Source organism: Monomorium pharaonis, chromosome 11 (assembly GCF_013373865.1).
Source record: "Monomorium pharaonis isolate MP-MQ-018 chromosome 11, ASM1337386v2, whole genome shotgun sequence".
NCBI classification, from domain to species: Eukaryota; Metazoa; Arthropoda; class Insecta; order Hymenoptera; family Formicidae; genus Monomorium; species Monomorium pharaonis.
Genome location: NC_050477.1, coordinates 2,883,617 through 2,908,752, shown reverse-complemented (window position 1 = coordinate 2,908,752; position 25,136 = coordinate 2,883,617). Strand labels below are relative to the sequence as shown.

The 25,136-nt window shown below is 35.8% G+C and overlaps 1 protein-coding gene across 4 annotated transcripts in view; it reads right to left on the bottom strand.

The window, feature by feature from the left end:
• Positions 1–24,337, bottom strand: part of LOC105831190 (inhibitory POU protein) — a 44,142-nt gene extending 19,805 nt beyond the window's left edge. Inside the window, exon 1 of one of the 4 annotated variants that reach the window (XM_036293603.1) lies at positions 22,943–24,337. In XM_036293603.1, the coding sequence (XP_036149496.1) occupies positions 22,943–23,104 (162 nt within the window). In that variant the 5' untranslated portion in view covers positions 23,105–24,337. The remainder of the gene's footprint in view (positions 1–22,942) is intronic. The other 3 variants (XM_036293602.1, XM_036293601.1, XM_012671170.3) reach the window with 3 other exon arrangements.
• Positions 24,338–25,136: the final 799 nt, after the last annotated feature.

Genomic DNA, 25,136 nt, shown 5'->3' with positions numbered 1-25,136 from the left:
ATCAATCGTTCCTAATTGATACGCGAATCGTTACTTTTGTATTATCTCTTTATTTTTCTCACAGTTTTTATCTAAACGCAGATTTCAATAATGATTCATTTACATTATTTTTCATCTTAACCGTTCTCTCTGGAGAAATAATAGTTAATTAATTATTATTTTTTTCCCAGCTTGTTTGGTCACTCGCAATTATTTTTTCGGGATCGATTGTATGAACAATATGAAAATATAAAATACGTTCAGACTGGAAAAAAGAGAAACTGATCGTCGGTGTCGTCGTCGCGCAAAATATGGAACGGATACCTAGCTATGTAGATTTAGCCTGACGCGGCTCATTACGATTTCAAGCGAAAAACACGGGTCTTGAAGCGCGAATCGTCTAAGAGATCGCTAAAGGGAATTTATGAAATTTTCTAATTTAATATTCTCTCTCTCTCTCTCTTTCTTTCTCCCTCTTTCTATCTCTATCTATCTATCTATCTTTGGTTCACAGTCGCCCTACCGTTTCTCCGTTAACTCTTTCCGTGGCAATTTTTTTACTCTCAATGCGAAACCCGATTAAGTGACTTCAGAAACGACATTTCGCTACAGTCGCGCTAACGAAAGGTGGAATAAATTAATGCGATTCTGACAAAATTCGGACAAAATTCGCTCTTGTGCGATCAGACATCGTGCTTTTCCGCCATTTCTAATATTATTTCGCTCGGTTTTGCGTCTCGACGTTTAATAAAAGTGTAATGCTCCTCGAAATCGTCTCTTTGAAATTCACATGCGATTTTAAGTGCCAATAAGATAACGCTTGCTTTATGCACGTGATACTGCATCCTTTAAGCTCTTTAATGCAAAATGTCTCCGACTTCGGTTTCACTTTAACAGTTGTTGAACCATTTAAGATCCACTGCTACGGAGACGGAGACACTTGCTTTATCCAAATTTTAAAACATTGACAGACATTATTAGCACATATATCTCAAACTTCAATTATCTCTCAACGCGATAGAAATATTTAATATAAAGCCATTCTAAACTGCAGAAGTACTAAAGTTGTCATATTGAAATAAGTTATTGTATAAGTTTTTACATTTAATTACATTTTTTTCATATCATCATGTATATTTATCGTTTATATAATTACTTATATAATTATCCTACTGTAATCAATCGTTTCTTTGAAAACAATAATATGATTTTTTTGCGATAGAATAACAGCATTGTGATATTTCTCAGCTAATTGCTATTTGTACAAACCTTTTATATCTCTCTCGTATTTAATACAACATGATGCATATTTGATTAGAATTGGAATTCACATCGGTAATAACTTTTAATAGATATAGACGATATGTGTTAGATTGATTTGATAAATGTATTTCGATAGGACCCGGAGCTCTTATCGCGAAATGTATTTCAAACAGCATTGAATGGCATAAAAAGGAATAATGTGATGTTGAAATTTGGGTCGGCGTATTGACAACTCTTGCTTTCGTGAGATCAATGGCCGAATCGGAGTTGCCTGAGGTCAGACAGAGTTCAACATGCCTGTCAAGGAGACTGTTAAATCAGTGAATAATAATTAATTATTGCGCACCTATGACACCGAAGATAGCTTCACTCGACGGCGAGACTTCGCACGCTTATCGAGCTCTTTTTGTCTAGACTGTGTCTATAAACAAATGCGACGCTTTCTATCCGAGATCGCATGAAAATTTCACTCTAGCGCTCTTACATAAACAATGAAACGCTATAAATCACGACGTATTCGTACTATTTATTATCTACATGGAATATATGGCCAAAAATATTTAGAGTTTACGACACCAGCACACTCGCATGCATACAGCCTGGGAAAGATATTGTTAAATAATAAATTAAATGTGGAAAATAATCTCGCAGGGGAGATTTTTTTTCTGACTAGCGCGTAAAGTTGCGCTATTCAATTTGTTCATATCTAATAAGATAAAAACTTATATTCTCTAAAAAATGTTACTCATTATTACAATTGTTACACAGTTAGACAATATTTTTCTTGAATAATTTTTTCTTTGTTCTCTTTGTTAATAAAAAGAAAATTAGTTAAAAAATAAATTCTATCACTGTTCGTAGAGGAAATATTAGTGTCTGCAAAATTATGCAAGCATTTATGTTATTAAACCGCATTATGAGATTCCGCTGATATTAGATGAATGATATGATATCGTAACATTTTATCTCTGTTTTTTTCCTCGGAAGTTTAATGACACTGTACTAATTCGACAGTCGATAATACAAGGTACATCAAAATTATCGCCCGAATCAATACGTATTGGTTTCGTTGCTATCTCGTAATCGGTACTCATCACGTGACGCACGAGAGAAGAGTGGTAGAATAATTCAGTAATATGCCTATATGACTCTCTTCCGCGCCGTTGCCCAAATCGAATGGTGCATTCGATGCGCTTGCCGAAAAAGCGAGGAAAGAACCGACGAGATTCAACGCGACCGCGTATCGCGTTTTTTCGTTGCTACGTGTAGAACAATATTGTGAAATAATAAGTGAAAGAATTGTTTTTCTTTTTCGCATCGGGGGTTTCTCGACAATTCACAGTTGCAGTGCGTGGAGACGACGTGGAAGTACGTCGACCATGTAAATATCACGCCGATACTTATCTTGGCGCTGCGGCGGTAACGATAACTAAATTGCGACCATTCGATTTACGGTATTTACAGTAAAGTCGAAATTGACGGGCGCCGAGCGTAAAAATCAGTGATTTCGTAACCACTATATGTCGGGGATAGCCACGTTCATTGGCTACGTCCTGTTCCGCCCCCGCGGCCCCGCCAATCAGACCGGCGGCTTTCTCTCATCGATCCAAACCATCCACACTATACTCAGCCGCCATGCTCAGTTCTCTTGCTCGTTCTCCTATCCTTCTCCGGCTGTGCAGCGATCTCTGGTATAAGACACAGCGATGTAAAGCCACACGAGGCGAAGGAGCGTTTAGCGTTGCCAATCGTCGGCGTTTCCCCCCTTGCGTTTCGAATCGCGACGAGACGAGATCGGTAGGTGACAATTAAAAAAATATAGTAAGATAGTGTAAGTAAGGGTTGCCTGGGAAGAATTCGCGAGGCGCCATCGTGTTATTCCTGTTACGTATAATAATTAATTTGTCTCTTCCCTCGGAGTTACTTTGAGAAATTATTAATTATTAAAAAAATTTCTTGCACTTGGGACATATAAATTGGAAATGACGTTTTTTACGAATTTTACAACTCTTTAATCTACCCGTTGACCTACCGCGGGATAAAAATTAGAAATAATACGTAGTTTTGGATAAAAGTAAAAATACCGACGATTTATATGATATTTGGAGGGTCGTTTAGAGATGCTTACAGCAACGATTTTTATCGAGTAGCAAAACGTAGATTCGAGTCAATGACTTTCGCGTGTGTGCAACCGTAACGCGAAAGAAATAGGTCATGAGAGAAAATAAGAGATATAGCAGGTGAAAAGTAACGATTACGTATGAATTATAGACGAGATCGCGTGCGTATATGTGCGTGCGTGCATATGCGCATTCGTCCGGCTAATACTCGTGTGCGTGAACAATCATCAATTTAGCAATTCATTAGACGCCTTAAACATCAAAGTCAATTAGTTAGAAATGATAATGGACTTGGAATTCCGTGCAGAAACAAACTCATCAGTTTCTCATCAACTAATTACGACCGGCCGTTGAAAATCGACTGTAATTTTGTCAACAATTTTACACGTTTACACGCTACTTCCGAACGCAAGTAATAACATGTGTGGAATGGAAATATTAAAAAAAAAAAGAGGAAGCGCAGGTTCCGTACTTCAGGTTCAGTTGAAAATTGTCAAAATTATATACGGGTCTTTAATTGTTTTAATGTCAATAGTGTCCAACGTGTATTTCGAGCTTCTTGTAAAATTTACTTCTTACTTCACGATCTCGTTCTTTATTGTTTGTTACACGTCAATGAAACACACGAAAGCAAACTTAACGAAAGCAAACTATCGGTTTGTCTCCTCCGTCGAAGAGGAGGATTAATTTCTTTTAAATACCAGCTCCAGTCTGGGATGTTGTTATGTCTCAAATATAAAAGCATTACGTTGTCCTTGCACATATGTATCTACTTGGCCACGTGCAAGCGCAGGTGCGGACGCAGTCGTTAATTTTTTTTCTCTCGTTTGCATCGTCGCGACTCGCGACGATTACACGACTATAAATCATACGTTTGTTTTGCCTTCGTTTTCGTACACATGTTACCACTATGACATTCTATTGATATGATCAAAATATGGAAAATTACGCGTATTCATCTTTTGTATTATTTTTCAGTGGCTTTATACTGATTATGTTGCGCAATTAGAGTATTCCCTCAAGGTAACATAATGTTGCGTATTAAGTTTTTTTTTTTTTTTTTTTTAATGTAACGGAATATAATTATTCTTTTAATATTGGGAGCCGCATGTCTGTGTTACCACTGTGGGTTTCATTTTTATTTGTAACACAAAGGGATAATTATTACTCGAGTAGGGCAATCAAAAGTCATCTCTATCGATAACGTAATAATGATCGGACATTTTCGCGAAAACGATATTATTACACGCTGCTGTTAAATGCCGCGTGTGATCAAAAATTGATACGCCGTTGCATATTGTCGCGGAATTCGCTAATTTGCAGCATTATATTCTCGCTCCAATGAACGTGAGAATTTTCACCATTATAGAGATTGTATTACTTTTTGCTTTCATGATTTTAGCAGTTTTAAAAGTTGGGATATTAGTACAGAGTGAATTATATTTACGTTTGCTACTTTATCTTTAGACACATTTTAAAATTATAATACGCCAGTTAATAAGCTAAACTAAAGAAATAGAATTTATATGAAGACGAAAATATTTGATTGCTGAAAGTTTAATACTATACTTAGAGTGAATTGATAATTTAGAGTGAATAGTTAATTTTTTATCGTGAAATAAATCTCGGTAACAAAAAGAGTTATAAAATAAGACTACTGAATACCTATTTATTTGTCACAGACACGTCGCATAGGGTGTGATATTTCGCACGACGGTGAGTTTTTGAGGTCTCATTGTTGCTAAATATGATAAAGTGATATTCTTGCGTAATCATTCCTCATCCATCACGCGCGCCACTCGTCATACGCGGGTGTTGTTTTCCCAAACGAAAGGATAACACTTTCGTAGAAATTATGAACGAATCATTGAACAGAGATGAAAATTAAGGGGAAGCAACCGTGTAAATAAGAAATCGATAGGCATTTCTAGTTTCAATTTAGTTTCCCGCATTTATTTTGTGTATGAGTTTGTGAAGCTAGTAAAATATTTTGTGAGATAAAAAATGCACTTTTTAAAAACGATATATCCTTATCCGTAACTTTTGCAATTGCTATTAATTTAAAAATTATACAAGTGTTTGCTACTATATATGTTACTCGTAAACCTTTAATAATTATTTAAAATTATTATAAGCGTGATATCTTAAAGTGTGTTACGGATTAAAATAATACGCATAAGTTATTGTACATTATTCAAAAATTTGATTTGGATAATTTAAAGGTTTAGTATTCGTTATGATCGTTTCTTCTTTATACTAATAAAAAAAATAATAATTGTGTTTATTTTGAAATATAATATTATGTTACTTTAATTCAGAGCTACGGCTTTGTGATCCATTTAGCTTGACTTTACCGACTAATTTGACTCTGTGATTATTAATCATACGCGAAAAATAAGCTCACAGTTCCCGTAACTGTTTATTACTTTCTAGATTATAATGCTGCTTGTAGTATTAAATTTAGGATGATAGGAATTGTAGCAATTCGGTGATGTGAATTAACTTGGAGGGCTAAGGTATGCGCAACGATCGTCGGAACGTAATTGCGTACGGACGTTCTGCCTAGTTAACAGGCGGCCGCAATAATGCGCCGCATATATGGCGACGGTAGACATCATCTAATGGAGGCTTCTCCCAGATCAACTCCCGCGCACCCATTCACGCTCCCCTCAAACGAGCTGCGCCACTCCCGGACGAAATTCGACCGTCCATCTCTCTCTCTCTCTCTCTCTCTCTCATTCTCTCTCTATTTCTCCTCCCCCTTCTCTCTCTCTCTCTCTCTCTCTCTCTCTCTCTCTCTCTCTCTCTCTCTCTCCTCTTTTTCTCTTGTCTCCCCTGTTTGCCAGTCCGTCGATCCTCCCTCTTTGCGATTATATCTGTCTCCATCGCTCTTCTGTCTAGAGCAGCTCGCTGAGATCACCTTCTACCTTTAGATCTATCTGTCGGTTCGTGCTTTCAGTGATTTGCACTTAGGAAACACCTCCTACCCGTTTCACGCCTCTCTTCTTCGTCTTTACTGTTTTTCAATTCTCATTATTCCTTCATTTTCAATTGCGTGAGTCTCACTCTTGCAGCATCTATCCTAGATTTGTATTCATCCGTATCAAATCTTTATTAAATTCCCTAAAGTTTGTCTCTTACTATTACATATATTTCCATAAAGTTTTTCTCACTTTTTTAAAATTTTTTGTTTATCTTAACAAATAATTTTATTTCGTTAAAGCTTCTCATGTGAATAGATTGCATAGAACGTTACTTACTTTCTTGATGTTAAACCTTTTGTTTTATTTTTGCTCCCGAGAGATGTGTTTTATCTGTTTTCTATCGTAATCGACATAGCGAAGAGCATTTTTACAATTAATCCTTTTATACATTGTAGTCTCACACAAACGTAGCTAATTGTAATGTAACGTATAGCACTGCAGCGAGAAACGTGACATTTAGCATAAAAGTTATTTTTTTTATTTATTAAAATATGAAATGTTAAAAATGCACTCTGATCGAAAATACATTACCTTTTACTGCATCATCACGTATGTTAATACAACTGGATATTTGATAAAATCATTACGAATAAAAAATGTAAATGATAAGTAATTGATTTACATATTTAATGCTAGGTGACGCACGAATAATCGGAAAATATGGATAAAATTTTATATTTACGCATAATAGAGTTCTGCGGCGGTACGATTGCGATTTAAAATATGCAATTAGTGTTTTACGGGAAAACACTGTGTGGAGGTGGAAGGAATATGGTACCGATCTCATTTTACCGGCGTTAATCATTACATACGTATAAAATAAAATACATGGTCATTAAATAAAGGATATATAAAATTTATCTCTGATTGCCGTTTCATACTTAAAACAGAAACGTAGTGATCTCCATAGCAGTTACATTAAATAAAATTATAAGCTAGAATGGTATATGTTATCACGAGTATAAAACGAATCAATTCGTCATAAGCAATTTTCGAATATATTACTAATTAGTGCTTTTTTAATTTAATTTAATTTACGTTGTGTTTACATTAAAAACATAACGTGCAACGGAGAAAGAACTATATTTGTTATATTAATTTAATGCAATTTTTAATATTCCCGCCACTCAAGCGAGGCCGTACCTGCCGAAAATTAAGCAGAATGAAAAACGAATTTGCATAAAACATTTGCACCGTTAATATAATTACCAGCTGCGTTCCGCGCTGCTAATTATTGTTGTAACTTTACTATTGAAATTTATTATCGCGAATTTCAAACGTGGTGCGGTTTAAATTCTCCGTCGAGTACGAAGCTCGCGGGTGGTTAATCTGTTATGACAAATCAAATCCGCAACTATGTTACGCGTCGAACATCAGGGAACGGACAGCGAAAGGGTCCGAGGCGGAATACTGTGACACGTTAATTTACCACCCCTATAATTGGAATAGTAGTAATGCACTTAAGGAAGGATGAGAGCAAATAGCGCGTAGCGGGTCGGTCACGTGGCGGCACGTGGCGACACGTGTCGCCGGCACACGAGTCTTGGCCATCTATCTCTCTCTGTTAAATTTCACTTACAATACAACGATTCGAAGGATACGGAATAATTTCCTCAGAGTAGCGGACCTTGAGATAACATACGCTCTAAACTTGATGATCCTTGCGCGCGTTAGTATATTATACATACACCATAAATAATTTTCTCGAAACAAGATTTCGTTTTTGATTATTTTATAAAACAATGTTTTGTGTACGAGAACATATACAAATGTTTCACATTATTGATGCTGATGGTGATTTGAAAAATATTTAACACTACTTCTTAAATACTTGATTATTGTTCGACAAATGACTAGATAAAAAATTATAAGATCAAAATCAGCTACTTTTTTTTAATTTCCAAGGCTTTTCCATTCGAGACTTTTGTAAGCGTAAAAATAATGCGTTTCGATATCCGGGGATTTTAAGGCTTACTTTGCGCCCTTGTGATACCTAGTCGGTAATCCAGCCCTGATCCTTACGACCTACCGTCAGGACCATATCCTTCTTGCCCATGCCGGGCTCGTGGGCATATCCCCATTGGGGAGATGAGCGCATTAAGAAAATTGAAACGTCGATTTGTCCTCGAAACTCGGCCTGACGATAATTTTATTAAGACCGTCGTTTCTCCAAGGGAGAAGGAACCGCACCGCGCCGCACGAGGCCCATGGCGCGTTGTAAGATATTTCGCGGTCGATTTCAGTTATCCGCCAATGATGCTAATTTAAGCCGACACAGTATATCCGGCCGTCTAACTCAGAACCTTTTTTTTACGATATTGTTGAGAGAGAGAGAGAGAGAGAGAGAGAGAGAGAGAGAGAGAGAGAAAGAGAGAACATAAGTATATTAGATTTCTAAACGATTTTATTTGATTTTCTTTACGATATTATCGGCTAAACCTAAAAAATTGTACACGAAAAGTTTTGATATAATAAAAAAAAATCAGATTTTATTATATTAATTTTTAAAATTAAATTATTAAGATATTTTCTTGTGTTTCTTTAAACATCTAAAAATATTAGTAATTTTCTTTGCTTACTAAAGTAGTTGTGTAAGCAAAGAAAGCTTAAACTATAATGATCAGAAACTATAATTAAAAACAAAGAAGGTAAGAAGATTAAAAAGTTAATAAAATAATTTCCAAACATTTTGAAATGTATTAAATAATTTTATTATTAAAAAATGATTTTATTATTTGAAGAGAATATTACAGTTTAAATCTGAAAACGCAAATTTCCATAATAAGAGGCATACATATTTAGGTCTAAAAATATTATAATTTTATTATACCGACATTAGTATATAGTGGCAGTAAGATTTATGCGAGTAAAAATAATCGAATTTTTGCGTGCGTATAGTCCTTGGTAAGGAAAACAAGAAAACGAATATTTCAAAGACAAAATAATCGGCAATAAACCAGCGTGATGGTGTGCCATCCTGTTTATAGAATGACACATATTCTTCGTGGGTGTTTGCTCTACCAACGCGCACCATGCGCACTTATCCACATGCTGTTGTGTTCGAGCAGGTGCACGACCGTGCCCCTTCACCCCAACACGTTCGTCCCTCTCTGTCAAGATACAATCGTGGCGTAAACATATGGTCATAATAATAGACTCTTGATTTTGACGAGGGGTGCTCCCTATGAGTGTGTCCCGTGATTGTTTCTCTAGCGTAAACGTAAAACGTATAACTGCTCATAGACATTCTATCTAACAAGTGAAAAGGACTTTGCGGCACACGGTATTACGATGCCGACTATTGACTATGGTAACGGTTTACTCAAAACCTTTATTTTCAGCATTTGCAGATAATTTAGTAATGAGATGCAAAGCTGAACAGATACGTGCTTGCATAATGGAGACCAGATCTTAGATATAAATGTAAAGATATTTTGTTGCATGAATTAATCTTCTTTGGAGGTTCATAGAAGGGGTGAATTCTATACCATCACTGTTAAATTTTCGTGTATGCATGTACATACGCGTGCGTGCATATGTATTTAATGATATACGTACATGTATGATAAGTGATATATAATAAATCTTATACTTGACAAAAATATTTTGATTCTATTGAATATTATCATAAAAAGATAGAATAATAAAAATCTGTCAAATTGGTAGTCTGTGATCCTGTTGTATCATTAAAACGAGATACCCTTTGCAATACCCAATACGATTGCGTAAAATAGTTATCAAACTTTCTCATGTATGGTTTCGCTAACGATTTGTTTCATTTTAATGAACCAATAATTGTTCCTCACAATGGTATTGCGTTTTCGGTTATTCAATAGCTAGCAATCATTACATTCAACAAAAAACAAATTACACAAAATAACGCGTCGTAGAATGTAGAAAATTATGTCGCGAATTTATTATCAATTATTATGCACATTGATTAATTAGATAATCATGATTACGAAACGTCATAGAAAAATAAAAAATAAATAACGCTAAATTTTCACTAACTTTGAAATGAAATGAAATTTTTGTGTATAATGCTATGTGTATGGAATGAGTAGATTTTGTTCTCTGTAAAAGTATTGAATAACTGCATTTAATATATTCTTTCGTTTTTATTCTTTTAGTGATCGATAAAGTCTTACAAACAATATCGTTTGCAATATTGTTTAATATTTAGAGTCAGATATGAATAATTGCGGTCATTGATTAAACGCGCAATGATTTCATAAACTTGATAAAATTGATAATTACTATGCAGCCATTAAGGCTGTTGAATATTTTGTTGCAATTGTTTGGCAATCTCTAGCACATGCCGATGATAAATTATTCGATGTATCGGGCTTAATCTTGTATTGCGACACAGTTGCATTAAAATATCTTGCTATAGGAAAGAAAAATCAGACCGATGTACATACCGTTCTTATATAGTTTCCATACACGCGAAAGTTCATTTCGTTTGTGCAAACGCGAGTGGATCAAGAAATAGTGATCCGGCAAATAATACTGCATGAGCCAACATGTGCACGAATCGGCTGCCAAAGCCGCTTCGGTTAGTTTGTTATTCAGGGAACGTCTTCGATTGCATGCTGCAAGACAGATCGATTGAATGTCCTCTTCAAAAATTGATTGTACGTTTTATACGATGTGCCGGCAATAGAGGTAACCTCGCATAGGACATAAACTATACTTTGACGACGATATATCAGGTCCGGCAAAGTGATAACGCTGTCATTACCGAGCGAAGTTCTCGGTAAGAGAGAGAGAGAGAGAAATGGGGAATGCCCTAAAAACATGATATACTTTCAATTTATCAAGACAAATGCAAAAGTTAAAAGAGTAATCGATATTTTTGACAAACTTGTCATCCGTCACGATTCTAAATGTAACGTGGTGACAATATCTATCATCTTACGCAGGAAATAATATAAATATGCGCGTTCTTGAAGAAAAAAAAAACTATTATGTAATTTCAAATGAAACGAAAAGAATGAAAGAAGAATGAAGAATTTAACGATTTAAATTCTTTCTGTGCAAGAAAATTTATTGGCTAAATTTACGACATTAATGAATTTTATGCAAATATATTTAAAGGTAGGAATTCTAAAAATTATAACACTTTGTAGTATATATTAAACAACAAGAAATTTATGGCATTACTTGTTTTTATCTTATTTTGTTTTTATTACAAATTTTATAATGCAAAAACAGAATATGATTAATTAATAAATATTATAGGCATGTGTCTAAGATGATGAAATTTTAGAGGCGACAACTCTTTTCAAGAATATTTTTAACGAAAAAAATGAATCTGCTTTTTATTATTTTATAGTTATTTAATAAAGAAAATAAAATTAAAGAAATAATTGTGTCGCGTTCTACCTGAATAGGCACAGTTGATGTAATACTTATGATAATATTAGATGTCATTATATTATTCTAATTTATTTTACTATCGAGATATAATAAATACATTTGTACACGTCATACATAAAATATACGTATGTATATCAGGAACACGTGCAAACGTGGCTATAAAAGATAAGCAATTCTGCGGTGTGTGCGTTCAAACACGGCGCGGCAGTATACGTGACTGAATTCCTAAATGGGAGAATTACGAAGTTCGGATAGAGTTCAGATGGGGATGGTCCGTGTTTGTACCGCGCCGTTACGATCATCTCACCCACGGATCGAACGGCATCCGGTACACGTACGTGTCCCATCCTTTGGCCCATGTACGACACGATACACGCGGGTCACACGTGTGGTGCTTCTTGGATAAGGACACTGCCCTCGATATGTTTTATAGCGTGTTAAATACTCGTATAGTCAAATGTGCGTGCGATTATACGTGAATGATGGATGCGTATATAATCGTGCAATTTTAATTCAATAAACAATTTTTAACTATAGTGTAAGTATGCGAATAATGATAATACTCACATGATTTGAATAATTATTCCGAAATTATTCGAAAATATAAAAAATAATAGAGATATTTGTCAGTTAAAGAAATGGGACGTGTTAGGTTCAAAAGCAATAGAGTTTTCTTTTTTTTTTTTAATTCGATTTTTAAATCTTTCTGAAAGGACTTAGGTGCACATCGCGCGTCCATCTTTAGAGAACTAATCGCGACGAGGGGATCAAGACAAGTTCGCGGTAAATTTATTACTCGTTAAGTTTCGTCCCTTCGGTATATTGTGTTCGAAGGTACACGCGGGCATACACAGGGCCACGTTTAATCACGAAGGAAAGAGATAGGAAAAGGGAGACGGAGAGGGAACGAGAACTCAGGAAGGAAGGAAGGAAGGAAGGGTACGTGGAAGGGAAGAGAACCCATGGAGGGTGCCCCGATAAGTATTATTGTAATTATACACTTAGGTTTATTTCCTGCGAACGCTTACTCGTGGGGTTGATGGCATTATATACTACGGCACCCTAATAAAAATAATAATAAGAGCGTTAAACCGCGGAGAGAACGGTATGGGAATAATGTTCACCTTTCCGTGCGGCCACCCATGGTCGTCGTGGTGCGTGTACAGGTTGTTGCGGTATATATGCGCGTGTTGTAGAGTCCCCATTTGTAGGGAGGCACGACGAGTAGCTTCGTACGCGTACACGCATCGTTTGCCGCTGCTCTTACTGCCCGCGACGATAGATTCTATTTAATTCCTCGAAAAGAGTAACGGCAACCGATCGATTTTTTTTCTACGGAAAGATCGACTCTAAATTGTTCGAGGAAAAATTTAATGTGCTATATCTGCAACATTTTGACCTGGTGAAACAGGCGCGCGTTCAATACTATTTCTAGATGTAATGACAAATATGTAACAGAATACTCCTTTGTAATAAAAATTGAAGTGTGCTCTTAATTGTTTCAGTTAAAGAACCCTCGATAACTACTTTTAATATTTTTGAGTAAGATAAAAATTGAGTTTTTTTTTTTCATTTTTAGTCGAAATGTGCGATCGAATGTTAGTATTCTATCGTGTTTGAACTGCGGCATAATCTTCATAAAGTAGGGAACGATAAAATCGATGCAACGGGGAACTTGGAGAGACAAGGCGGAAGTGTCGTTCGTCTATCTAACCACCCACGTTTCACTGTTATACAGCAAGAAGACTTTCGTGGTGTCCAGAACGGTAGTTTACGTGCACCTGTATACGCGTGTGGGTTTATTTATAGGAGGAAAGCAAGGTCTACATAGATTTACCTGTGTGTAAAAGGCGCATGGCACAAGACACATCGCAAGCCCTATATCGAGCTGCATTGCGAGGTTTTGCGTGGCATTTGTGTGGACGGATAGAGAGTTTGAAAATGGAACTATATCCAGTTCAAATAAGTATATTATTTTTCACAAATCTATTTGAAAACGTATTTTCGCAACTGACCATTTTAATCGTATCTTTTTTACATTAAAATCAAAGATAATAATTAGAACGCAAGTCTGTAATTTTGGAACAATTTGGAATTTTAGTTAAAAATATCTAGAAATGTCTTATATTTAAACATTTGTACTATTGGATCTTATTTGTAAATTTTTTTTACACCGAATGTTGTAATGAATAAATTTTATTTGCAATTCCTTTTTTTTATTAAATTGGCGCAAAAGATTTTCTTATACATACATACATATCTTTTAAATAAAATTGCAAACAAATTATAACACAAAATTGAAGTAAAATTGCCATTATATGTTTTAGTATAATTTTTTTTAAATTTCAGTTTTATAGCTTTTCTTAATATAAATCTTATTGTTAGTGTGAAAAAAAATTAACAAATTTTATATGCCAATCTAATAAAATGAAAAAGCTGTTTGATGTTGTTATTTTGTAATTGATCAAAGTTTTTAATAATAGTTTGATTTTTACTAACAATAACAATAAGAATAAGAAGCCGAAAGCCTGATCCGATGTAGTAGTAAGAAATATACCACTATGCCGAAACATGTCGAATCTTAGATCTTCCCCTTAAGAGACATTCGTGAAACTAGTTTTCTTCATCTAGCTTTTCTGCTAAGAATTACATTTTCGATGTGTGTGCCCATAGTGGTCCGCCATAATTTTCAATTGCGCAAATTAACATTTTCGTTCTGCGCGTCTCCGTGAAACGTAATAAATAAGGGGGCCAAGTGAGTAGTAAATATAAATCAGGAGTGATTGGATGTAACCGGGGGTGTTATGTGTCCCCAGTGTCCCGTGTGCGGGATCGTCCGCGGGTCTTCTACGACTGAGAAAGAGAGAAAGAGAGAAATATACATTCGGCAAACGTAGGTGAAACGATCGTGAAACGGTGAACCATCTCCTCCTAGCGATGGGGCTAAGCTGTCCATAGCGCGGCTTTTTTTCTCTCTTTTGCAATTTCTTGAACAATTTGACTACACCGAAATTATTTATTCAAAAAGAAAGTCTATAAAATGTTTCAACAATGAGAATAATATGTCGATTTTACAAACTTAAAATAATTCTTCCAATCTAAACTGAATATTGACTTGTATTAGAAAAAAGTTATTTGAATAATTAATTATTAATCGATTATTAAGGATCATTAAAGATTTATGAAAAAGTGTGACGTACTTCCACTGCAAGGTACTGACAAGGTATATATCAAAGGATCTATTAAAAAATTGCTCCGATTTATTGATTGCTGCCATTCACTATACCGATGTCAAAGAAATTTTGGTATTTTGAAGAAAATTGACTTTTGTCGTAATCATTATAATCGTTTTAAAAAAGATTCCGTTTATAATTTTGATTACATTAAGTTGATTTGTATATGATAGGTGATACCTCGCGTTTTAATTTTAAAGAGGCCAGATATAACTGCCCGTATATCTGTGCAGCAATTGATATTCGACTCAAATGCATCGATCCCATTGCTACTCTTATCCACCTACTTTACCCTCACTATCGCAGACGACCATGATCGACGTACTCGACCGGCGTCGACGTGTCTCGATACTTCGGAGTATTCCGTAGACCTAGACGAGCAATGCACCGTCGGCAGAGCCACGTTTCTCACGCCGCCGCCTTCTTTTAATTTCTTTCCTAACGTTTATATCCGCACGTTTACTAGAAAATTTAACCCTTTATAATTCAAAGTAGCTCAAATAACGTGTGTAACAAGGTCGAGGCGTTTCGAATTTGTTTTAACGGAACAATTGGGTTGCGGATATGACATGCAATTGAAATACAAATGAGATTCTACTCTCTTCTTTCACTTTTAACAATATATTTTTTAACAGATAATTAAATACAAATTCCGTTTTTTAATATAATAAAATTTGATATTTGCAACTTTTTAATATTTAACAGTAAATTTAGATAATTATGTTTCAAATTGAATCTCCATTTAAACAAAGTTTGCTTCGTAAGTTAAACTAAAAATATGATTCTCTTATTCACTTGTATTTATTGTTATCTATTTATTTCTACAATTTATGGAAGCCTTTCATTTTTTTACATATAAGTTAGAAACTGCCGTTTACTTACACTTTTATTAAAGAAAAATTTACATACACATACACAAATCGAAGTTTGGGAATCTATTTTAAAATCATGCTGCACATTAACGATTCGCACGACTATATCTGACCCTATATCAAGTGAGTCAGTTGAGTTTTCGGCAAGCCGCATGACACGAATATACAGCGGCGGAATATCCACGAATAATCTTTTTCGAGCACTGCACATGTAGGCACACACGTACACACCGCTTTACTTTTTTCCTCGCTCGTACACAGGTGCGTACTCGTGGAGAGGCACAGGTGTAGGCCGGATATCGATTATGCAATCTTGTGGCCGAGCGGGGAGCCGTGGCACGTATACGCCGTAATGCACGGCTACGACCATCCCTTCACCCCTCCGGCGAGCCATCCCTGCGTGCATAAAATAATTCAAGCCCGCCCCGTGAAGCACTTCTGACGTTAATTGTCGCCTTACTACCGCCGTGTCGCGCACGAACAATCGCTTGTCACGACGCCACACATATGTCGCTTTTCAGATTTTGATGAGAGACGCAGTGGTCTCGTCACCCTCTATCAAGATTTCTTCAGAAAATTAGCCCAATTTGAATGACGATTTTCTATTCGATCCATTTCAAAAAAGGATGATAGTAGCAAAATGATATCTACTGATTTTCATAAAACATTAACGTACAATTTTTTTATTTTAAATTTTATAGTATAATAATTTTTTAAGAATGTTATCCAAAACCACATCTACATTTATTAAAAGATCATTAACTTAGTAAATTTAATAAATTGTAGAAATAGATTAAACTTACAAATTAAATTCTGTTGAAAAGTTAACAATTTTATATATTAATAAAATATATATATAATTAAAAAATTTTAATTAAAAAATAACTTATGATGATTTTGCGACGTGCAACATACTATTCAAATAGCAAAAGAGCTTTTACTTTCAATGGTTAATTGATAATGACATGCCGAATATAGAGGACCAATCGATAATTGCTACTGGCCGCTCTTCGCGCGATGTTTATCGTCTGTCGTTGCTTTTTCCCTGCAATTTCCAAGAGAAATTTGTAGCCTGCCATTACCCATTCACTCGTACAACTGCATTGTTTCTTCAAACATTTGCTTAAAACAAAATGGTTATTTGAAGAGTTGAATCTCTCAAACAAATCACTATAAAATCACATCTTTCAAAATATCAAGAATTTCTCAAAACTAAAAATTTTAGTAAATTTAAACCATATTTCTTTTCCGGCTTCTTCTCTTTTTACTTAAAATATAAGATAAAATTATTATCATCATTAGTATTCATTGTACTTATGTGTGAATATGAAGACTGCTTCAAGAAATTGCATTTATATATTTTTTGTATTTGCTATTTATTATTATATAGAAAGACTAAGTTAAATTATTTATTTTGATATTAATATTAACATAGTAACCTAAATTATTGTGATATCGGTATATCCACTAATTCGATAGTGATTTTCTATAGATAATATATTGGTATTAAAATAGTGATATTAATAATGATATTATATCGCTATTATTCATTTTCATCCCGATTTCCTATATACATATTCTTAATAATATAAAAGAGAGAGAAAGTTAAAACAAAAATTGAAAAAGAATATTGTATCATATTTTTTATATACTGTTTTTTTATATTAATCAAATTTTAGTCTCCTTTCTTCCTCATTAATAATATGATTTTATGTTATCTTGAGCTACAAGTTAATGACTTGAAATTTAATTTATTTAAATAAAACTTCTTTCAATTCATTTTCAATATATACGGTATGCCTGGTTCTATAATTCATGCGTGTATATTAAACTGTTTTGCATATTTATTTTATAAGATTTATTTATTAGATTTTAATTTTATCATGTTCGTGGTTCTTTTCTTCTCATCGAAAGATTATACGAAAAATATAAAAATAGATACAACAGTACATATATCAGGAATTAAAAAATGGAAAACTGAATCGAAGACATTTTTCTAAAAAATTGCATAGACATTATGTGACAATGTATGTAATTTATTTCTTTAAAAAATTTCTTATATATATGATTTATATTCTTTCTTATTTTTTTGATAGAAGAGAATAGAATAATAGAACAAAACTTTTCCATATTATCATATTTTTATACAACGATAAGAAAAATTAGGTCGTTATAGAGCGGGCATCGCTCATCTGCCATCGCGACATGGTCGCGCAATGAATAATGCACATGCAGCATCCAAATGTTTGATATCAAAGTTCGACTGCATTGCGGCGAGAGGCGAAAATTAAAAGATTAATGATGTGTAAAAAGAGCTGCGTTTATTAAGCCGGATCGTTAATATGCCACCCGGATGAAAGGTTTGTCAACCAGAAAACATGCAAAGTAACGTCCAACGAAGCGTGAATAATTACCATCAAGCCGATGAATACGTAATGGATCTCTGTATTAATTATCATAGATAATTAACACCGTAGGTGAAAACCGCGCCTGATGCTCATAGACAATTAATAGCGATAGACAATTAACGACCGACCTTCATCGATACCTTCTTTTAACCGCGAACATCCATTCGTACGCGCTTGCGCAACATCAAAATAAATGTACATCCGAATGACCATTAATCGCTGATTGATCATTGCCATTTTATCAACGAATCGCTTCTGAAAAAAATTTAATATTTGATAATAATTTAATTCTAATTTTCTTCCTTTAAATTGATCTCAAGATAATATTAGTTGTCTTAGCTTTATAAATTCTGAATGTTGTAACGTATTCATATTTATCGGAGCATATATTTATTAAGTATTTTAGGCCGATCCAAAATACAATAGCTGTGAAAAACAGGGTCTCTGATCGTTTTTATTTATATATTTTTTAATAAGTGAACGACTTACAACGATTAAAAAATTATAAATGCATCGAAATTATAAATATCGGAATCTCGTGTCTTTTTTCGTGTAAATAAATTAAATCCTTTCTCAATGAATTATTATTATTGTTTAAATTAAAAAATACAGATTTTTTTAAGCAGGCAAAGAGAGATTATTAATTCGATCAAATGTAGAGAGTGAAGGAATGTGGCAAAAGTGTTTCGTGCGTGGTTTCGGAATCACAACTCGATTATAGCATTAGCTGTGTCCGCACTTAAAAAAATTATAGTGCATCAAAAGAAAAAGGCCTTCAAAGCATTAGCGTGCGAATGAAATGGAAACGGTAGGAGATAGGAAAAGGTGATGAAGGAGTGAGGTGGTATAAGTACGCCGGGATGCATTCCGAGCGGAGCCACCTCTCGCGCGTTATCGGGAGAACTGAACAGAAAAATCAAAGGAAGGGGCGATTACATCGGATTCGCGTTACCGGGCGTAACAGTACGGCTGTAATCTCATCTAGGCACTCAGCTCGTAGCGACGGTTTTTATCCTATTACGTCACATGAATAAACTAAAGACTGCGGAGCCCGCGATGTAGCCCAGGGAACGCATCGCGCCGACGGGGGAGGGAACTCGACGCTTCGGTTGTTCGATATAGTTTTTGGTTTCGACCTCGGTAGTCGGAGAAGTCTGCCGGGGGATCGGAAAAGTGAAGGACAAGAAGAACAAGGGAGATGAGAGCGTGGCTCGAGGAATGGGCAGAGAAGAAAACGTACGTGGCTTAACCGTGATTGATTTCGTTTAGGTATCTGTTTCGCGGGCTTTATGAGTATTACCATAAAATAAGATGAATCGAGATCGATGAGATCAGATTAGAATCAAAACTCTTTCTCTTTCCTTTCTCTTTTCAATTGTAACGACAAAAAGTGGCATGGATTAAATTGCTGTAATGTTGATGTAAATAGAGATGTAAAATTTATTCGATTTTTCTTCCTTTCTTTCCCTTACTTTTATATAATTTGCAATGTTACGTTATAATGAAGTTGTTATACACTTTTGCATTACTTGTAAATACTGGTATCTCGAAATTGAATGCCAGAATCGATTTATTATTCGCATTGTTAAACATTTTAAAAACATGATTTCAATAAATCTCTCACACACAGAAAGAAAGAGTTAATCCCCAAATTAGAAAGTTATAATAAATAATTGCAGCAGGCTATTGTTTCAAGAATTTGCAATTAGAAGAAGGATATAGAACAACAGGAAGATAAATTTAATTTTGAATTTAAAATAACGGCCGTATAAAGTGTGAGTATTTTTAAAGACCGAGCTAGTTTTGTATAAGCTTTTACTTTTTCTAGGATTGCGCCAATTATTCTGTATTAAAAACGGTGACGAATGGCTTTCATGTCTCTGTCCTATTAAATTTATGAAGACTAACAGCGTAAGGTAAAGTTAGCGGCATATTCACAACTAAGTAAACTCGCCGTAGGGGTCGTAAGACATTAAAATAATCGATATTCGCTCAGATCCTAGACTTTACTCGAGCGGTTTAATCCTCATTGTTATAATATCAAAAATTTCTCCTTTTATTTATTTTAAATAATCTTATGTAGAGGGTCTTTTTCGCGCGCGCGTGCTCACGACGCGTATGTTCATATTCCTTTCGCTGATGACTCGAGGCCTTTGGGCAACGCAAACGCCGTATGATTCGTAAACGATTTCTTTAATGATATTTCGTTCGACCTTGATAGAAAAACATATCGCTCGATACCTACGTGCACACTCTAAATGCAGCGCTTCGGCAAATCGTGGAATATGATTTAAATGAAACCTTGAGACGTTTAATTTTAACTGCACCGCGAATCGAAAGTTATTTTTATTGAGCGTTTCTCGCCGGACACAAATTCTATCGCTACGGATATTTCCCCGACCAATTTCACTTTTGTATTGACTGAGATTGCGTTTCTACGACAGCCCGGTAATGCAATTTAGCGCAATCAGATCGCTGCGATTGATTGTTGTATTAACTTTGGTATTTGGCGCGAATAATAGTTTAATTTCAATTATAATATTCAATTATTCGATTGCTCCTAATTGGAGACAAACTTATCAGAAAATAATTGACATAATTCTCTTCTGTCTAGATATGAAGAAGGAAGAAAAAATTACAAGCTCTTTTTATATACATAGAAGTAGAAATTAAGTTTTAAATTTGTGAATTGAAAAATTATCTACAAACAATATGTTGTCGATACTTTTATTAATGCGGCTAAAAATATCTATATATAATTTTATAATTAGATTCGTTTAATTCAAACGATTTTTTTAAATTTTATTTACAATGGTAATTTTTTATATGTATAGAACAAATGTATTAGACTATTTATTATTTCAGAGATTATTGACATATTAATATATTACTATATACATAATATATTTTCTGACATATTTAGATATAAATTTCTTGAATACTGTACATTTATAACACGACAGTAACAAAAATATAACTTATCATTTAGATTTTTATACTTTTTTCAATAAATATTAATGATTATTCTTACAATTTATTAAATGTACATAAATTTTTTAGATAAAATATAATTTTTTGATGAATTTATTTGATTATAATTTTGAACTTAAAATGCGTGTAAAATCAATAAAAGAGAATAACATTTTTAGAAACATCTGTTTTATTAGCTAAATGCAATTCTAAAGAAATGGATCTAGACTTCTTCAAAAAGGCGATGATTTATAAATATAGACGCAAATTGGAAGAAATATTGATCTTTCCATGAATATATAAAAAGAAACATGAGTTCGTACGTATTCTTGATATTCCCCGCAGTTATATTTATAGATATATTCGCACTAAAATTGAGTGTGTCTACATGTCACCAGTAAGTACGAGAAATATGAGTATACAGCATACCGACGCGGTCAAGTGTCGGGCAATGAAAACGAATGAAGAGAAATTTCAACGACACGCCTCGCAACCCTCTTTAAATGTTCCGTAGAGTCGTATTCTTACGTTTATCCAGTTTACCATTTCATATGTATTTTAAATAACTGCAAACAAATTGCATATCGGTTTCACAATTTGTAATATTGCATGCGTGATAAATAATACAATGTAATCACGAATACATTCAAACGCGTCGCATAGAATATACAATACATTGAGCGAGTTAAATCTAAAATACATATTATACGTTATATTTTAGATGCTAGATAATACTGATTGGCTTGCCGCCTTTGATTATGAAAATACAAAATTATATATACGCAGTGATATAATGATTTTTTTGTTATGTTAATGAATGAATTTTATTTAAATTTTTAATGGAAGAAAATTGGTTTTTTTAAGAATATTTTTAACGAATTTGTGAAACTTTTCAATTCTTAAAAAAAAACCAGACAAATTGTATCTTTAATTTATTAAAATTAAGTTTTATTATCATTATAAATTAATTCGTAGACTAATATATATCCGATATGACTTTAAAAATTGTTATTATTTAAATATTTACTTTTACTGGATAATTACACATCTATCGATAAGAAAAGCAACAGCACTTTCAACTTCCTTGACCAAATTTTGTTGCAATATATTGTTCAAACTTACAAGGGTAACTAATTGACGCACACATGTACTTTCTTAGATAAAATCTTAGATTTGATTTACTCATCCGTTCATCGAAGCAGGAGATCTAATCGATGAATGAAGCCAGACTTCGTCTCTCTATTACTGAACACATTAGAATATTTTATTAAACGTTTTACGTGATTAAGAAATTTAAGACTGACTGAAGAAATATTCAATAAATTTTATTATTTTATTCACTTTTTATATTATTCAGAATGCTATTATATAATGTTCATAATGCTTAATGCATTGTAGTTTTGGTTCTATTTTTACATTCACCGCTATGTAAATATTAAAAAAGAATTTTGCAAGTAAGTTTTGCTGTAGTACATTCCTCCTAATACAATACAATGCAAAAGAACGAATAAAAAATGTATAACTCGTATGGAAGAAATGGAATTGGTCCCAACAATACTGCAAATATCAACTGATGGTTGCATCGCGTGAAACCGACGCCGCAATCCGCCACATATCGCGAAGGATCTCGCCAAGGGTGTTTATAATGGATCCTGGATCCTCGAAATTATCGGATGAGACAAACGTGTAAGATTTAACGGAAATCTAATAGAGAACAGAGATAAATTCACTCACCGTAGAGTTCGGCATACATCGCCTCGGCGGCGGCGGCATCGGATCCGGCGCGGCGCGATAAGGCGGCGGCGAGTATCTCCCCGAGGGAAAGCACCCCGGGGCGGTGATCGGTGCCCCGTGGAGTCCCTTGCTCCCCATCATTTTGTCCGGTGAGTACATCATTCTGCGTGCCGCTAAGCCTATCTCGGCTTAGAGGGTTTCGCGGCTGGTTCCCGAATCGACACCCTCAGACGGAACGGTAAGCGCGACACCAGCAGCGACGGCTGCGTTTTTTGGCTCCAAGACGCATTCGCATCTGTGTGTGATTAAAAAGTCTGTTTGTGTCAAAGCGTTGTGATTTCAAAGAGAGTACGTTGTACGTTCGCCGTTCACGTTTTCACCGTGCAATTACGAGCTGAATCGAGCGGCGATTCGAGAATCACGTCCAATTGAATCCAATGGAGAACGCACCGATAATCAAATCCGTTGAGGGATCTCGGCACCCTCAGGATGCACCACTTATCGTCGGTCTCGGTCCATCAGAGATCACAGTCCACCCGTATAGCGCCGGAGAATGTTGGAGATTCGCGGTTCCGCATCTCTATCGTTTCAGTTTAGACTGGACATCCGACGGAACACCGCAATCACGTAATCACACAGTCAACGAAGAAGCACCTGTGGGTGTGTTGCCGATGACAATCAACTGATCACCGTAACGATCGCGTATTCGCGAGCACCTTTCTTTCCGCGAACCAAGATCGATTGCACCGCTACCAGACAGACACTTCACTCGACGTTCACTAGGGTCCACCCTACGACGTCAACGTTCCCGCCAAAGAAGGGCTGGGGAAACCGATCGAGACAATCAAGTCACCAGATTCCTCGTGTCCCACGAGACTCCCGGGGTGACACCGGCGGAGGGAAAGGGACGAAGCACCGGCTCGTCACTGCCATATACAAGGGTTAAAGGTTACGCGCAGGGCAGGACACGGACTCTTGTCCCGAAGCTCTGCACTTTTTGGCGCTGACTGGCCGGCGAGGAGCGCTTCGCGGATGAACTCTTCCAGGGGGATGGCAGGAACGCTGTCCGTGTACGTGGTGCTGCTGGTGGGGTTGCAGCGGGGGTTGGTGGTCCTGGACGATGCGGCAGCGTGACGCTTGCCCACGACGAGAGGGTTCGCGCTTGTGTACGGGTGGGAGAGTAAAGGGGGTGAGCTCGGCATCAGCCAGCAGAACGGAGAGCTTCGACGAATGGGGGCGGAGCCTCGCGCGGTTACGCTTGCGCCCCTAATCTCATGCACGTCGGCCATCTTTGCCCTTGCTTTCAGGCCTCGCATGGGTGTCGCTAACCGCGACCACCCGTTTGTCCATCCTTCTCCGTGTGTGTTCGTCTCTGCGTGAGTATGTGTACGTCTCACATCCCTTTACTCTTCTACGTCTACGTTTTGCCCACCACCGCCACCGTCGTCGTCGTCGTCGCCACCACCACCACCACCACCGCCGCCGCCACCGCCGCCGCCGCCGCCGCCGCCGCCGCCGCCACCGCCACCGCCGCTCGTGCTCGATCCTCTTTACACCCTCTCTCTATATTTCTAGTTGAACCAAGTCTATCTTTCTCTCTTTTACCTTCTCTGTCTTTCCACCGGTACATCTTTGTAACTTCTTCCGGCGCGTCTTTCTTCTTCGGAGCGAATATCAGCTATCTTATAAAGTGTCTCTCTCTCTCTCACACACACACACACACACACACACATACATTCTCACGCAAATGTCATAAGCCACGTTATCGTCACGTTTTGACGACGTATAAATACCCACACATATTTATTATAATCTTCATCTTGTTGACACACGATAAATCCTCTTGCTTACTCTTCTTATCGTTTGCATGTAATTTGTATGTACACACGTAGGTACGCGCGCTTTTTTTACCATCTCGTTCAATCTATCTCTCCACCGCTCGCTACACACTTTTCCTTGGTTGGAAAAGTCGTCGGAGCGAACTTCATCCCCAAGTAAGTCTCACCGTCGCGCGCGCGTCAGTACGAAAACAGATGACGGTTTTTTTTTGCATCTGGTACACATTACATCACATCGCACTTTCGTTGGCCCGAGTGAAACTCGCTGTCAGGACGCTCCTGACATATTAGTGAAATCATGTCATTCTATATACATATATACACGTGTATCTTGTGTTACTTTGTATTTTCTTCCT